At 33.5% G+C, this 17,613-nt stretch overlaps 1 protein-coding gene and 1 long non-coding RNA gene across 2 annotated transcripts in view; one reads left to right on the forward strand and one right to left on the reverse strand.

Annotated features, from left to right (window-relative positions):
- LOC148876316 (nuclear receptor family 2 group C protein) overlaps positions 1–1,607 on the reverse strand; it is a 28,212-nt gene extending 26,605 nt beyond the window's left edge. The window contains exon 1 of the mRNA XM_088966539.1: positions 1,153–1,607. Coding sequence (XP_088822665.1) covers positions 1,153–1,311 — 159 coding nt within the window. The 5' untranslated portion in view covers positions 1,312–1,607. The remainder of the gene's footprint in view (positions 1–1,152) is intronic.
- A 332-nt stretch (positions 1,608–1,939) lies between these two features.
- LOC148876317 (uncharacterized) lies at positions 1,940–3,792 on the forward strand. Its single transcript, XR_016108015.1, has 2 exons — positions 1,940–2,019; positions 2,107–3,792. It is a non-coding gene; the product is annotated as an uncharacterized LOC148876317 (long non-coding RNA).
- The last annotated feature ends 13,821 nt before the right edge of the window (positions 3,793–17,613 follow it).

Genomic DNA, 17,613 nt, shown 5'->3' on the forward strand with positions numbered 1-17,613 from the left:
GTTTGTAAGGAGGGAGTAGTTTTTTTTATTAGGGGATTGAGGACTGCATGGGGCTGTTTTGGTTTCTTTGTATATCCTTTGTTCATTTCTCTTTATACAGGGGTTTCTATAGTTGCTTTTTAATGAAGTCACTTTACTTTACAGTTTTCAAAAAGAAAAAAAAAAAAAAAAAAAAAACTACTTTGTTCTACCTTTCAAATGCTGAATCTAGTGTTTCCCCAGAATGCTATAGAACTTCAGCTCATTTTCCTGGTTCTATTTTTCCTTTTCTTAGAAGCTTGAGTGGTTTGACTATCACACTAATCTAAGTCAAGTGAGGCAAACTACCTGAATAACAGATCTACCAAATGTTAATCCTGTCTCCATCCAGACATCAAACTGACCTGTATGGGGTTAACTTACAAGTAAATTAAAATTCCACCATGCCACTAAGGTGAAGACAACAACTAAATGAGGAAACTCGTTAAGAAGAAACAAAATACATTCCTTAGTTTCTAGGGTGAACACCCCATATGCAATTTGAATCATCACGAATGTAAAATTTAGCATGCTCATCTACCGTTTTAGGACTTCTATGTCTAGATTGGCCCGATCAATTCCTGCCCATATTGCCAACTGTTTTCCAAAAGTTTGCTTCTCAGGCTGCGAGATCGCCCTTTTTCTCCCTAAATAATAATCACAAGTCCTCATCTCCACCTCAGTAACATCACTACCTCCCAAGATAAAGCCTCCAAAATTCCATTTTGTTGTTTGAACTGCACGAAAAATCAATTAACATCTCATTCACAGAACAGCACACCCATGCATTCCAGAAAAACACTAAATTCTCAATTAATTTGCTTCGATTGCTTGGGACGGGGTTCTGTGAAACTAAATCGACCAATAATGCAATCAGAGATTACAATTAACAAATGATGCACGTTAGATGATCCCTATAATTGGACTTAGTTATGGAATCAAAACAAACACAATTAAAGTTTGTTATTAATCGAAGAAACGAGTAACCAGACGAACTAAACCACTGCAGACACGTACAAGGAACAAAAAAAAAACAAGGAAAGATCAATCCGCAACCCCAAAACAACGAAAAACCCATCAGATCAAACCCATAAACGATCATGAAAGAAAAAGGAGACAGAGCAAGAAAATAACCAATGCATGACGCTCTCCAGCTTGAAACACGAGCTTCTGATGATTCATGGCCTGCGTATAAAGCTGCGACAGCGAATTCGCGGCGCTGCAGAAAGTGGTGTATATCGTCCGATCGACCTCATCCAAGCGCGTGGCGTCAGACTTCCTCTTTTTCCCCATGAGAATCCCTGTACAGTTCTTCTCTTCGATCTCTCTCCCCCACAGCCAAAACCCTAGAAAACCTAAAAAGGTCCAACAAAGGAAGTTCTTCTCTCCAACCTCCGTGTTGCAGAACCTCTCAAAGGGAGAGAGAGGCGATGGGGTTTCTCTGTTTTTATTGCCGAGTTACAGAAGGAGAGGTGAGGGGTACGACAGGATAACTATCGTGCGCATACCCCTCAACATGCAAAATCTATATTTTGTAACTTCGTTTCTTTTTCCTTTGAGAGAATCGTATTATCTCGTAGTAGGACTCTAGTCCTGAGACCTGAGATTCTTCCCCCTTTAAGCCACGTCCATTGATCAAGTGACCAACCTGGCCCACGTAGCTAGGACAGGACCCACCAGAATACGTGGCATGTGATGAGTCGCAAGAAAGAACGATGGACTTCTTATCCTTCTGCATTCATGCATATGACCAGGCCCACATGGATGTTATGGAGATCAAGTTGGGTATGAGCTTGACTCAGAAAAATCTGGGCCCTGGCCCATTCAAATTTAGTAAATGTGTCACCTGATGATTGGTGATGTGGTAATTTAAGTATTTAGAGGCTGTCAATTGTCTATTTCATCTGGTTGCAAGAATAAGATTACTATGTAGCTTCCTTATTTGTTTCTCTCCTTGAAAAAATGGTGAAGGAAAAGGGAGACCTGAGAACAAACAAAAAGGTTGACCCTACTCTTTCACGGTTTCACATTTCTGAATCTCTCTCTTTCTGTTAGGAAGAGATACTAAGGCTGTGGTGTTTGTTACAGGTTTACAGAGAGTATTAAGCCCCATTTGGTTCGTGGGAATAGGGGTCTGGAATCGGAATTATTCTAATTTCAACTGTTTCGTTGGATGGAATCGAAATCCCATTCTCATTCTTGTTTGAGGGAATGGCCATTCCCCCTCTTGGGAATGAAATCCCATTACTATTGGTTTCAATCCCATTATTCCGATTCTGATTTCAACTGCAAACCAAACGGACCCTTAGAAGGTATTATACAATATGAATGCTTTTTGCTTTTATTTGTTTTTGGAATGACCACATCAGCAAAAACAAAAATATGTTTTTGAATTATGTTTTTGTTTTCAAAAGGAAAAACAAGGGGGCACTTTATAACATGAATTGTTTTTCTTATTGTTGGTTCCAAAAACAAATCAAAACAATCTGATTTGAAAACAGATTGTTTCTCAAAATAAAGATACAAAACACATGTTTTTGGTTGTGTAAGTGCTTTTGTTTTCAAAAATGAAACTAAAAACATGTTCTTGAATTCTGGTTTCAAAACATGCTTTTATCTGGTTATTTCCATAAAGCATATAATTTATGCATTGTAAAATTTGTTTTAATTTTAAAAACCATTATCTTGATGGTTCCAGAAACATTTATTGCTTTATGAAATAAAACCAACTTGTTTTTTCTTTTGAAGACAAAAACATAATTTGTTTTTTTTGCTGATGTGGCCAATCCAAAAACAAATGAAAACAAAAGCATTCTATTGTAGAACGCCCCCCAAAACATTGGTTTTTAAAATAAAAACAAACTTCCCAATATAGGAATTGTATGATTTATGGAATGCCGTGTTGAATAATTAAATGAAAACATCTTTTTCAGACCAGATTCAAAAACATGTTTTTTGAAGTAGGGGAACCTCTTTTTCTATGTTTTCATGATATTTGTGCTATTTGAAGAGGTTTCTCGAGTTGTATTCTCCTAGTGTTCATGGTTACTATTCTCGGACCCAAGCCCAGCCCATAAATCTAAGCCTAATGCAAACATGGGGCTCCATAGAATGCGCCCCACAACACATCCTAACCGTGTATTGGGAACATCTCCCCATGAGATGTATGGAAGATGTTTCCAATGCACATTGAGATGTGCATGTGGGACGTGTGTGGGGTGCCAATCTGAACTCCACCTGCACTTCCCTTGTATTAGTCAACCAATTAGGAGGTTGATTATCCCACACCTATGTATCTAAAATATGTTTATCATACATCCTTTTAACAAAACTAAATTGAATAGGTTATAGTAGACTCATGAGAGTTCAGATCAGCTACTAAAAAATGGTCCCAACAACGTCCCAACCTACGATTCTAGCGATATACATCGTAAACATCTACACATGGAATTGGAAGACAAGGAAGATTGTTCCCAATGTGCGGCTGCAGTGATCCATTGCGACAATGTTAGGAGCATTCTGTTGGAAGTATATCCCTACTCGACTCTTGCACATCATCATGGGATAACTTATCCTAACCATACATTGTTGTTTGACTGTATTATGAATTACCTTTTACTTGTAACTTATCTCTTCAATGTGCATAGTTACTCAATTGTACTTCACACAATATATAACACAAATCATATAATTTTCTCTCGATTTTGTGAGAAATTCTCATCAACATGTAATATAACATTGTATCAAAGCCTAATATCCTGTTCACAAGCCATGTTTTCATCAACAACTATCTCAATGAACTAGAGAACCACTCTTCTAATACTTGGAGGAAACTTCTCACATCTCATCTCAGTTAAGTTGGATGGATCCAACTATATGTATCGTGCAAAAGTATTTGGTCAAAACTGCTCTTGAAGCACATGACTTGCTTGGTTATTTTGATGGTTCAAGCTCATGACTTGAACAATTCACCTCACCATCCTCATCGGCTAGTTGGTGGTAGTACTACTATTTGTTTTCCTAATCCCAATGTTTTAAAAACCAACCTGGAACTGGAACCGCTTTGACCATTGGTTTTTTGGAAAATGGTTTGATTGTCTGATCCAAATGGACGATTCATTGCAATTTAAAAAAAAAATTAAAAAACAAAAATAGTTAAAATAAAAAATGGTCAAAACCACTGTTCGGGTCTAACAGTTCGACTGCCTAGGTTAGTGAGTCACTGACCAAGTCAACAATTTTTAGAAAAATTCCATATTTAGAGGTGAAATGGAATCGGTTGCCAGTACAATTTATGGGCCAAATTGTTTGACCATCCCGGTCAACAATGGTTTGAAAACCATGCTTAATCCAACATTTCTCTCTTGGGAAAAGTAGGATGAACTTCTCTTTAGTTGGATGCTTGTTTCATTATCCGAATCAACACTAGTTAAGGGTGTCAATTGGACTGGATTTGGTCCAATCTGATCCAGTCCAATGTGATCCATTATAAATGGACCAAGTCCAATTCAATCCGATGAATGTTTTGGACCAATCCAATTCAATGTCTAGAGTGAGTCCATTATAAATGGACTAGGTCCAATCCAATCCAATCCAATGAATGTTTTGAACAAATCCAATTCAATGTCTAGACCGTCCAATCTTGAATCATTTTGATTTAGATTGGTTTCAACCCAAACCCGGTCCATTGACACATATATTCTTATCTTATATTAATGGACAAAATATTGGCTTAATCCAACCCAATCCAATATAAATTTGTTACGGACAAACCAGATCCAATCCAATCTATTAAATATTTTGGACCGGATTGGTCCAATCCAACATGTCTTGTTGGTCCGTCCAATCCATCCAAATTGATTTTGGGCTGGACAGGGTCCAATACAAAACTAGTCCATTGACACCCTTGGCACTAGTTCACGCTTTTTTTTTATTTTTTTTTGGCTTTATGTTGATAGACAGTGGGGGTAGCCCATCCCTAATCCTCTTAAACCCTAATCTTGGTGGCAATGGGGTTTGATCCAAGTCTCTTCTATTAACATGTCGGGCCAAGGTTTTATAAAACAACCCGTAATGGAGCTGCTTTGATCACTGTTTTTATGTTAGCATTTCAACCATCTAGGTTTCCCCTTATGCAAAATGGAATCTTACTATAGATTCCCACGTGTTCGCATTGCAAACATACCACCAGTCGCAAACTTTCTTCTTCTACTTCTTCATAACTCACACACACTCACACTTCGAACATGCCGCCAATTGATGATCATGCCTTCTTCAAAACTTTCTTCTTCCTCAAACACCAAAACCCTCTACTTCTTCCTCGTGACTTAAAACTTTCTTCTTTAATTTTAGAAGACTAGTAATTAAGCATGTGCATTATTAAATTTTGTATTCTATTTCTGTCATAAATAAAAATAATTTTTATTTTAATAATTATTTTTATTTAATATGATGAATATATAACATTAGAAATGTTCCCAAATGTTTTCGACAAAATTTTGTATTTTTTCAATTTTTGTGTTTCATATTTTTTAATATTTTTATTCAATTATGATTTCATGAGTCTTTTGAAAAGTTGGATCATTGACTGGCCATCTAGATAAGAAAAAATAGCTCCGCTTTTGAATCAGTTTGAAATTATATATTTCATCTACATTGTATAAATAGTTTTTACTCATTACACTGAATTTTTGTTTGACATAATTAATACATAACTTTTTATATATTCTTTTGATTATTTATACCTTTTTTAATGATTTAGTATTTAACCATCATATCATTGATTAATCTATTTGACCCATTCCACTAACCTACCACTCAAAAAGGAAAATATTTTGATCTTAGGCTGACATTAAATTTTGTTACATTTTCATCATTGATAATATTATTTCTTATTTTTGTTCAATATAAAGAATTTATAATATTAGAGATGTATCCAATATTTTATTTTTATAAACATATAGAATTAGATATGTATCCAATTTTTTTTCTATTTTTTTTTATTTTTGTGATTCTTTGTATTTTCTGTTTTTAAAATTTTATTGTTTGACTATGACATCATTTCATTTATAGGTTGATTTTAAATTTGGCATTCCATTTTCATGATTAATAAAAATACTTCTTACATTACATATTTTATTTATTTTAAGTTTTTATTATTTAATTATGGTATTGTTTATTAACCCATTTGACCCCAAATGGTTGATTGCTTACCCACCATTGGAAGGGAAGAAAATGGTTTTGTTTTTAAAGTACTTTTCAAAATATTTCTTTTTATACTATTAAAATTAATGTTATAGATTTAATTAATAGAATTTAGTGATGAGAAAAATATATCTTAAATATAGGATTTAATGAAAGAATATATCTTAGATATAAGTTTTAATGAGAAAGAATAAGAAAATAGTTTTATTTTCAATTGGTTTTAATTTTATATTCCATTTTCATCATTAATAAAAAATTTCTTATTTATCATACTTATTATTGTTTAATATGTCAAACATATGACACTGGAAATAGACCCCCCCCCCTAAGCTCTTAGATCCTAGAACAGGGGAGGATGAGACTTTCCAACCATTCGAACATTCTTATTCCAAGTGGATTCACTATGATTTGGCGTTGGTCCAAGTGGCTTCACTATGATTTGGATTTGGTTCGAGAATGTTCAATTCGCTTGTTCAAGTGCAGAGTTGGTTGTTCAGAGTTCATGGTGTCGTTTGGTTCAAGAGAGTTCAATCCTTATTCCTTCATGTTTCCTTGAGAACTGAAGAGCTAGTTGCAACATTCATTTTGTTGAGTGTTGTAGGTATCAAATCTTACCTGGCCACTCAGCAATTGAATTGAATCTTTCAATCTTTATATAAATATTGATGATTTTGGGATTTTTTTTAGCATAACAAATTGCCCAATCAATAGTTTAGAGGCTTTGAATCCTCATGCACTCACTAATCATTACATTAGTTTCCTCTTTCTTCCCCCTCTACATGTACCCCCTCACTGCTCATTTCCATTCCACTTTCCTTTCACCTTCCTCCTCTCCTCTGCATTCGTTTCCCCTGAATCCACATGCACTCACTAAAAAGTTTCATATTTCTTTATTTTCCATTCACCTTACTCCTTTGCTTTCATCTTTGCATCATTTAATTCTTACATGTTTTTCTAATGTCAGCTCTAGTTCCTCGAGGGATTTCTGTTGTTGGTCTAGTCATGGAAGCCTTTGCATTTGTAGGTATATATAATGCTTTATTCTCTTTTATTTCTTATGATTTAGTATTTCTACATGTTCATTGGATGATTTTGTGTAAGGATGCAAATGGATTGGATTGCATTTTAACCGATGTATATTCGAATACGATTGATATTGTTCATGTTAGATTCGATCCTATCTGAAGATCCTATCGGATCTGATAGGTCTTGATTTGAATTCGAATCCTATCGGTAAGTCGGATCTTCAGATATGATCCAATCTGACTTGTTTTCTTTAAAAATTAATAAATTATTAAAAAAATAAAATATACTAATGTAAATATAGTAAAAACAAAAAATACAAGTATTTTTAATTGTTTTCATCAATATATATATATACATATTTTTACAAAAAAAAATAATATAACAAATTTATAAAAATATATTTATAAATAAATAAATAACATATACATATATATATATATATATATATATATATTTACATTTATAAATATATAATATATATTGGATAAGATCTTCTTGGATCGAATAATCTGATTTGATTTGAAGATCCGAACAGGGGTGATCCGAATTCAACCAAATCATGATCCGATCCTTTTGCACCCCTACTTTTGTGCTTACAATGTTTTTTGGTGTTTCGTCTAGTTCTAACAACCTTTGCATTTCTAGGTATAATGCTTTCTTTTCTTTTTATTTCTTAGGATTTAGTTTTTCTATATGCTCGTTTGATGATTTGGATTTATATGAGATGTTAGGAAATGTAGGAGGAAAAATGGAGAAGAAGGAATCACATATGAAACAAATGTAGAAAGAGAAATGAAAAAAAACAATACATGCAAGTAAATGTGCATTTTTAGGTGTCTCCAAGAATCAAAGAGAATCAAAACTGGTGAAAGATGTTAAAACATTAAATGATGCTTCTTAAAGACCACAAAGTTACATATAATGAGCATAGTGACAAAATTAAAAGGAAAAAACATAGAATTATTGCCATAGGTACATTGGTATTTCTATTGGGAAATAGACATCACTAGAAGGTCATCATATAAATAGTGAGAATAAGCCTCTTGTATTGTTGCAATCATTTATTTCTTATTACCATTTTTCACATTACAATGAAAGACACTTTATTAGAGAGAAAAGAGAACAATACATTTGCAAGGTGGGGAAGTAACTGCCTAGATATCAAATATAAATATAAAAAAAAAACCATAATATCTTAAACTCTCTGGATTGTGTCCTCACTGGATTTCTTGGTGCTAACATATAGCATTGTTTTCCACAAAAAGTGGCTACTCCATGAAAAATGATAAGCTGCATGTTTTCCAAACCACTAATGCCAAATCCACATGTTAACTTCTTGAAGCTTTCCAACATAATTCACATATAATGATTATTTAGTTACACCCATAATGATTATTTAGTTCTTATTAAACTAGGGTGTTTTTATAACCAACATGTGCATAATTTTGGGATGTAAAAGATTTTCTCATTTTTTGGCTGATTAGCTTGGGAATAAAATCTATTTATTTACTTTTTTATCACTATCAACTTCATTTGTTTTAGGACTAGGATTTTTTTTTTTATTTGGCTTTCTGCTAACATATATAACTCTATTGTTCTTTGTAGTTATGTAACATAGAACTGTAGGTCCTATGCCTTTATCTTAGGAGGAAATACATGGACACAATAACTTCCCATCTTGTCAAATTTTCAAAGTTCATTTCATAGTATATTAATCTCCAATTGTTTTTATGTATTTATATTGTCAATGATGTTTGTAAAATTGGAAAATTATTGTGGATCATATCTAATACTTGGGTTATAGGAAAACTGGTTATTATTGTTAATTATTGTGGGTCATACCTAACTCGATTCAATATCTATTACTCTAGTGATGATTAAATCTTCTATATTGCATAAAAAATGAACTAGAGACATTTGATTTTTGTTTTACTTTTTAAATGTTAGATAAATTTTGTTTCAAAAATTCAAACTTGACCTAAAATATACTTGAATTAAATACCTATTTCCAATTTAGTTGAAGAGAGCCTAGTTTAATTAATTGAGCTGCCCTTTTCATGTTATTGGATCTTCCAAATAGCATATTTTTATTTTGTCATTTATTAAAGTTCATTTGACCATTGTTAATAGCAAAAGTGAATTATTGGTCCTGAAAGCTTTTACTGCAACTTTTTCCCACTTGGTATCTTTGCCTTGATAGATACTAGTAGGTAGGTGGGGAGACGTACTTAATAACAAATTGAAAGGCTTCACTGATTCCTTTAATCTAGGAATCTTCTTCTTGCATTGTCCTTCATAAGTAAAAATAAAGGTTTTAAACTATATTGCCTACCCCCAATCATCTCTCTCCTTCCCCTCTCTGTGTGTATGCATACATAAGAAGGGTTTTGTCCCTTGTTTTTTCTTATTCTCCTTTTAATTTATTTAATTGTCTCATTGAACTCTAAATAGAGCATGGTCTATTCTGCTATATTTTTTCTCATCTTTGTAATATCCCTTTATCTCTTTCATTACTATCTTTGTCTCACTCACTAACAAGGGAAAGGACTTTTGTCCATCTAGGTTTAGTTTTTTTTCTAAATTTTTTGAAATTACTTTTTCTCTTCACTTCCTCTCTTACTGAATGGAACATTAGTTTTACCACCTTATTTCTTTTTATAATTCTCTCTTCCATTAAAATCTTGTTGATATTCCATGTATATGATGGTCTAAATATAAGTTAAGCTTAGCCAATTCATATACAAAAAACATGAAAAAAGGAATGAATCGAACTTCAAGCATCAATTAGTGGTGTCCTTCATTCTTAGAAAGATTACAATATGCTATAGTTCCTAGGAACTCTAATATTTTTTTATTAAAAATGTAAGGAGTGTTCTTGCTTATAATTGTTCTTGGATTAGAAGTCAAGCATGGGTTCATAGTTAGTTAATTACTTTTGTTGGATTATAAGTTTTCAAGTTTTTTTTTTTTTGGTTAGCTCCATCCAATATCTTTTCCCTTTTTCTCCCTTAGGAGAGGGTGAGGCTAAGAGAGGAGGGGAGAGAGAGAGAGAGAGAAAGGAAAGTTGATTTATGTATTGATATGGTGCAAGTTTTAGCACTGCTTAGATGCCATCAATAGTTTGGGCCTTCTTTTTATTAACCTTTCTTTTTTAGATTTTAGTTGATTTTGAAATTGATATCTCGATTATTTATTTCATTTGAACTTTTGGATTAAGTATTACACTTGATGACAATAAAAGTAGGCCATTACCCAAAGCAAGTCCTAGCTATATCTAGGGTCTTAGGGGGTTGAATGGACAGGGGGTTGGGTATGAAATGTGCACTAAAATTCTCCAAAACTTCAGAACAAAGTGGTTAATGCCTTTTCTTTCTTTATTTAAGCATATTATATCATATGACTATATCAAATTTTTTCCTTCAAGTGTGTCTTTTTATTGGCTTGGTTACTTAGCAAGTAAGAGATGCTCAAATGAGAGAGAGTTTGTGCCAATGAGATTGTTGGTGAGATGATAGCAACATCTAGCTACTTTGTTATTTCATGGGCCCATTCAAGTTAGTAGCCATTTTTTGTTAATTTGTTCATTACTTAATCCAAGTTTTTCATTTTTTTTGTTTATTATTTAGTTTTATTTATCAAGACATAGGTATTTTCATATGTTATATACTACTTCCAAGATTGGTGGTGTGATTGGCAAAGGTGGTACAATTCCATCACAAGTATACCAGAAAAAGGGAGCAAATGTTAGAGTTGAGGAAGGCATTCCCAGGTGTGATGGTAGAGTGATTGTTATCTTTGGTCCTGATGTTGGAATAGAGGAAGGCCTTCATTGATTCTAATATTTGGTGTATAGTTTAAATGTAGATAGATTAAGATCAATAGCAAATAGGTTGCCTTATGCAACATGTTTACTTAAGTTGAAAAGGCCCTTACAATTCTTAGTAGACTCTGTTCTCAACACTCGCTACTTCAATGGTATTATTAGTTTACTTCTTTTTGTTTTCTCTTCCATTTTTTAGTGAACTTTCATTATATATATTTGTTTTTGTTAGTGTTTTTATACTTAAAAGGTGTTCTCTCTATTTCATGTTTTATGGGTTTTTGGTTAGAAATGGTTTATGTTTGAGGCTACAAGAGATGAATCCTCAATGTTTTTATTTGCTATTTCATATGAAAAATTTTACACCCATCAGGTTTGGACCCTAAGGTTTATAATTTGAGAAGCATGGGGTTTAGACTAAAATCTGAATAGCTCTTTCAAATGGGTCTCAAGATTGGTAATAGCTTTGTGAATGCTTTTATTAGGAAATGGGCGGTAATAGCAGAGAAATACCAGTTGTGTTGATATGAAAATTTGATATGCTATTAGGTATGAGCAGTTTGTAGTCGTCCAAGATATTCAGATGGAATTATAAGGTCTCCTTATATATATACACACACACACATACGCACACATGTTGTCGTCCTATTATGTAGAATGCTATCTCTGTGTTGAAGCTTCATAGTATTGCATATTTTGGCTATTAGAATTTTAACTATGTTTAGTGTGTTGTCTTTGCCTAGTAAGCCAGCCATGGAAGCATTTGCTTAAAACTTGATAGAGTGTATTTTTCAATAAGAACAAGGTCATCTTGGGGGAGATAATTCATTTATTGATGTGGCCAAGAAGTTATTTTGGTTGGCTTTGTTAGTTATTGAATGGAGGTATGGAATATGAGCAGAGGTGGTTAGTGACCTTTGGGAGACTTTTTTGGACCACTAACACTCTATGATTGTGGACTTTTGCTTTACTTTTTGTGGAATCAAAGGCTATTACAAGTTAGGTGTGTCTACCTTATTGAGTGGTCATTTCTTTTCCAATGAAAAGGCTTAGATGTAAAATGGGAATTGACTTTCCACTTTCCCAGATATAGTGAGGTATCAAAAATTTTGGATTTTCAATTTGTAAACAAGTCATGATTCAACTATTAAGCTTCTAAATTCAACATGGTATTTGCAATAAAATGTTGATCTCTCCATTTTTTAAATTTATTCTCTAAATTTTTCTCCTATATTCCTTTCTTGCCTAAAATATCCATTAGAATATAACACTTAAATTTCCCTCCTCTTAATTTTTCAAACAAAAAATGTTCAATATAGTGGTGCAACTGTTGAAACAAATTTTGGTAGAAGGGGATAACCACCTACAAAATTTCTAGTTTGAGAATAACTATGCCTACTTATAGGGATGGATTGCAATTCACCCCCCGTTGGATCTATACCATTAAAGGCAATAAAAAGGCTTATGTTCTCACCATTGATTGCATTGACATTGATTGTTAGACATGTAGGGGTCCTACCTAATAATCCTTGAATTCAAGTTAAAAGCATTTTGTAAAAAAAATATTTATTAAAAAAAAAAGGTAACTAAGAGGGAGGATAATCATTCCACACCGATACGATCTTCGTAATTGAAGAACTTAAATTAGTTTTTTAATCACCTTTGTTTTTTATTCATTTTCTACTCTCCCAATAATTCGGTATTGATAAATCCTCGCTAGTTATTATTTATCACACTTGTTTTTCTCTAATATGATTAATATAGAACATTATAGATGTGCCCAATTTTCTATATTCTTATTTATTTATATTTGAAAAGTTTTTTATTCAATTATAACATGATGAATTGATTCATTTGACCCAAATGGTTTAATTGCTTACTTGCCACTAGGATGGAATAATGGTTCTATTTTTGGTTAATTTTAAAAAACATGTGTTTTATATTGTTAAAAGTATTCAGCATAAATACAATTGATAGAATTTATTGGTGAAAAAAATAACTTAGATATAGGATCCAATGAGACAATGGAAGTTCGTACCCTAATTATATGACTTAATAGAGGAGAAATATAGTAATTCAAATTACGTTTTGTCATCACAATTAGAGAAGGACCAAATTGAAAAATATGGGTATTCTAGTCAAAAAAAGGATTCAATGAATCATAATGGGAGTTAATACCTTAAATATATGACTTAATAAGAGGGATTTGAATCAGAAAAAAAAAAGTTATAGTTCAAGTTACATTTTTATCCTTAAAATTAGAAAGGGGCCAAATTAAAAAATAAATGGGTATTTAGTTAAACAAGAGTTCCACACTTTTTTTTTGTTTGGAAGCCCAAAGGCACAATCATTCAACAAGATATGATTACATCTCTTTCTCCACAATAGACCTAATAAAGTCCAAAATAAAAGACCATGTCGTAAAGCTATCTCACGCTAAGAGTGAAGTGAGTTAGCCCATGGGCTGCCATGTTACAAGAATGAGATGTATAGTTGAGTTCTAGAGAGGAGAAATAAGAAATGAGCCTTCTGTAATCTTGAACCGTGGTGTAAGAGCTTGGTAAGGAGGATCAAAGCCAATAGATAGGGCAATAATGATTTGCTTAGCATCCCCTTCTAAAATAAAATTATCTGTCCATGGATTTATTTAGTAATATGGGCTCAAGTGTTGCCACAACTTCAATCTCCTCTAGGGAGGAACAACTCATAATTAGAGCTCTCTTGACAATGAATGATCCAAAATGATTTTGAATGATAATTCCTGATTGCAAACTTCAATGGAATCCATGCACCATCAAAATTAATTTTTAGATAATGAACTAGGGGTTTTAGCCATCTTGAATCAACTACTCCAGGCATCTTATTGGTGGAGACAATGTTGGCGTCAAGAGTTTGAATCTCAGAAATATCCAAGAGATGTGTAGTAATGTATAAGAGAACATATCAATGAAAGAATTAGTATTGTTAATGTTTTCTAGCTTGAAATCCAAGTGACACCACTCCTGTAACCAAAAGGTGAGTCCCATGGGTTGACCTACGTCAGACTGAAATCCCAACAAAGAAAGCCAGATTGGAGTAATGATTGAGAAATGGAAGAATAGATGATCAACAATCCCAACATCGCAATTGCATAATTTTCACATAGGATCAATATGGTTGGATCTCTTGGCTAGTACAACACAAACATGGAGAACACCCAACCAATATCGCACAAAAATACCTTAATATGAGGTATGAGAAATTTATTATGCGATAGACAATTCCAAGAAAGCCCTATAAACACCCAAACAACCTTTGATTATTCACTCTCATGAGCATTAAGAAATTTGTATCTAAAGTTACAAGAATACCTACTGTGGGGATTGAGAACCTAGATTAGTTTGTCTTCAACATGGGATCTAGAGCGGGGGAGACGAATAGTTAGGATTTTGCATGTTGTATTGGGATTAAATAAGCATAGCCACCTTATTAAGTCTTTAGGCCATTTACTTTGCTTGTTTAGTAGCTCATGATTAACCCATGGGTCATTGAATATGCCCACCTTCTAATCATTTATAATGAGCCACCTACTTCCTTTTATAAGGTCCATTCAATAGTTTAGAATGTAAGACCATTGAGGGGATTTTGAATTTTTCTTATGTAACTTCCAAAAGGAACCATTTTAACATATTTTTCTCTAAGAATTTTGACCCATAAAGAGTCATCATCTTAAAGGAATCTCCATACCAACTTCATTAAAAGTTCTCTATTCATGATAGATGGTTGTTTAAAGCCCAAACAACCCTTCTTAAGAGGCTTGAAGAAAGAGCACCACATCTTATGGTAGAAAGGGACTTCCTCCGCTAGAAATCTCAACATATGGCATTCAAATCCTTGTTTTTAGATGAAATAATATAATGGGTGACCATATAAAATAATTGCATGGTCAACAAAGTGGATTTGATCAGAGTACTATGACCAACATGAGATAGAGTACCTGATTTCCAGCCCTTCAGCATTGATCTCACTTTGTCCATAATAAATTTTCATGGTGAATTTTTTTTGTTAGCATCTAGTAGTGGGCCCCCAAAATAGTATCTTGTTTTTCATTTCAAATACCCCTAGTGTAGCCATAATTGCATTTTTTTACTTTTAAAGTAATTCACTTTTTAAAGTAGATAGATGATTTTTCAAAATTAATTACTTGGCTAGACCAACTACAAAGAAAATCAAGAGTTGACTTTGGCTAGACCAACATCAAATGATTTAATACTATTCATAGGTTTCCAAGTTTAGTACCCTTGAGAAATTCATCAACAACATCCTTAGATAACATTCTTAAGAGGAGTTCTAAATAAATACTAAAGAGGTAGGGGCTTAATGGGCATCCCTGTTGTAAACCTCTATGTAGAGTGAAATGTTTACTTGGAGTCCCATTAATAAGAACTCGCATAGAAGCTATAAAAGACTGAATGAGAGTACAAAAGTCTTCAAAAAGGCCAAGTAAACACAAGCAATGGATGAAGAAGGGTCATTCTACTCGATCATAGACCTTCAAAAAGTCAACTTTTAGCATAAAATATCTTGGTCCTCTTTTGCATTTGTTTGTAGTATGAACCATCTCTCGGGCAATCACAATGTTATTTGGGATCAGTCTATCAAGTATGAATGAATTTTGGTAAGGGGAAAATTCTTTGTAGCAAAGGCTTTAATCTAGTTGCAATGATTTTAGTTACCAACTTATACGCGATGTTGGAAAGACCAATTATCCTGAAGTTAGAAGCATGTTCCACCTCTTCCTTTTTTAGCAATAAGACAATGAAAGTATCATTAATGGAGGTGATGAGAGAAGGGTTCACAAATAAACCAAAAATGAAATCATTGAATTCAGTCCTCATCATGTTCCATCCATTCTAGAAGAATAGAGCATGTAGATCCCTCTAGACCTGTTGCTCTTAATTAGAGATGCCATGATAAACAAAGTGTGTTTGACCTCCAACATATCCAGAGGTCTGGTTAATGTAGTGTTCTTCGCATCAATGGTAGTAGGCAAAAAAAAACTATTCATCAACATTAGCTAGAGGATGACAAATTAAAGAAAAGAGATTTTGATAATATGAAGTGATCACATTATTAATTACCTCTGGGTCTAAAGTCCAATTCCCATTACTATCTTTGAGCCAATAAATGCTATTTTTTTTCTTCTATTTGTGGCTAAGATATGAAAGAAGCAAATATTTTTGTTTCCATAGTGAAGCCAATCACACCGAGACCTCTACTTCCATAATAGTTCTTCCTAATAATACCAAACCGTAAGCTCTTTCTAAAGTATATATTTTTCCTCAACAAATGGATATTCCTCCAAATTTCCAGCTTCTAATTCTTGTATTTTTGCTTTAATTTCTTTCATTTGAGTTTTGAATTGCAACATAGAATGGTACCACTTACTGAGTTGGATTTTCTAGTTCAGCACTTGTCAATGAAATCGCCATTACTTGAAATCCATATCTTGTTAAGGGTATCATTGTAGTCAGCATAGGTAGTTCATACAACCTCAAATCTTCTTAAGGGCTTATATTTTTTGGATGAAACCAGTGGGTCAACATAAATTGGGGTTGTGGTCACTACCTAGGATTGCTAAGTGCTTCATTGTTGCCTTTGGGAATGAAAAAAGCCGGGAAGAATGGACAAGGACACAATCAAGGCGTTCCTTCACTAGCAAGTGAGTTGAACATCTATTTGTCCAAGTGTAAGCTAGACCTTGATAACCAAGGTCAAGTAAACCATAATCATTAATGAAACTAGCAAACTCCCTAATCTGTTTGGGTGAGACCTTTGTGCCACTATTTTTTTCTTTAGCCGAGAGAGTAGCATTTAAATCTCCAACTAGAGCCCATGAGACATCATTTTATATGTAATAGGAGTGAATCATTTTCCATAGGTGAATTTTGTCTTCTCGGTTGGGAAATCCATAGACATTCCCCTCTACCAATTGCATCTATCACCCAAGCAATGATGAGATTTTGGTTGCTAGAGAGGATACCGAGTGTAACACTAGTATCCCAAAGTAAATAGAGGCCACAAGAGAGTCCAATTGCATCAACACAATGATAATTCATCCCCCCTAAAAGACATGAAGGTTCTCTTTGCATGATCAGTAGTGGATTTAGTTTCAAAAAGGAAAGCAATTTCAAGCCTTGTACTAGCGAGGAGCTTAGCAATATAGTGAACTGCCTTGGGGCTCCCCATCCCTTGGTAGTTCCAAGCAAGGACTTTCATGGATGATGGGGGGCATGTTTAGGGCACGCCTCCTCCACTCGTAAAGTACTAGAGGCAACATGAGCTATGCCTTTAGATTACACTTAATTAGACCTCCATCTTTGATTTTGGATTTATTGATATTATTAGCAAGGTTGACAACCTCACACCTTTTCTTATTATCCAAGATCATAGATGTTGCTTCAAGGTAAGTATCAAGATTTGTTTTGGTTGCCTCCTTGTCCATTGATGTAGTAGACATTTGGGAGGTCCCCTCGACATTAGTGAGACCATGATCATTTACCATC

This window comes from Nelumbo lutea, chromosome 1 (genome assembly GCF_056320005.1).
Source record: "Nelumbo lutea isolate HS-2025 chromosome 1, American lotus-T2T, whole genome shotgun sequence".
Classification (NCBI taxonomy): domain Eukaryota; kingdom Viridiplantae; phylum Streptophyta; class Magnoliopsida; order Proteales; family Nelumbonaceae; genus Nelumbo; species Nelumbo lutea.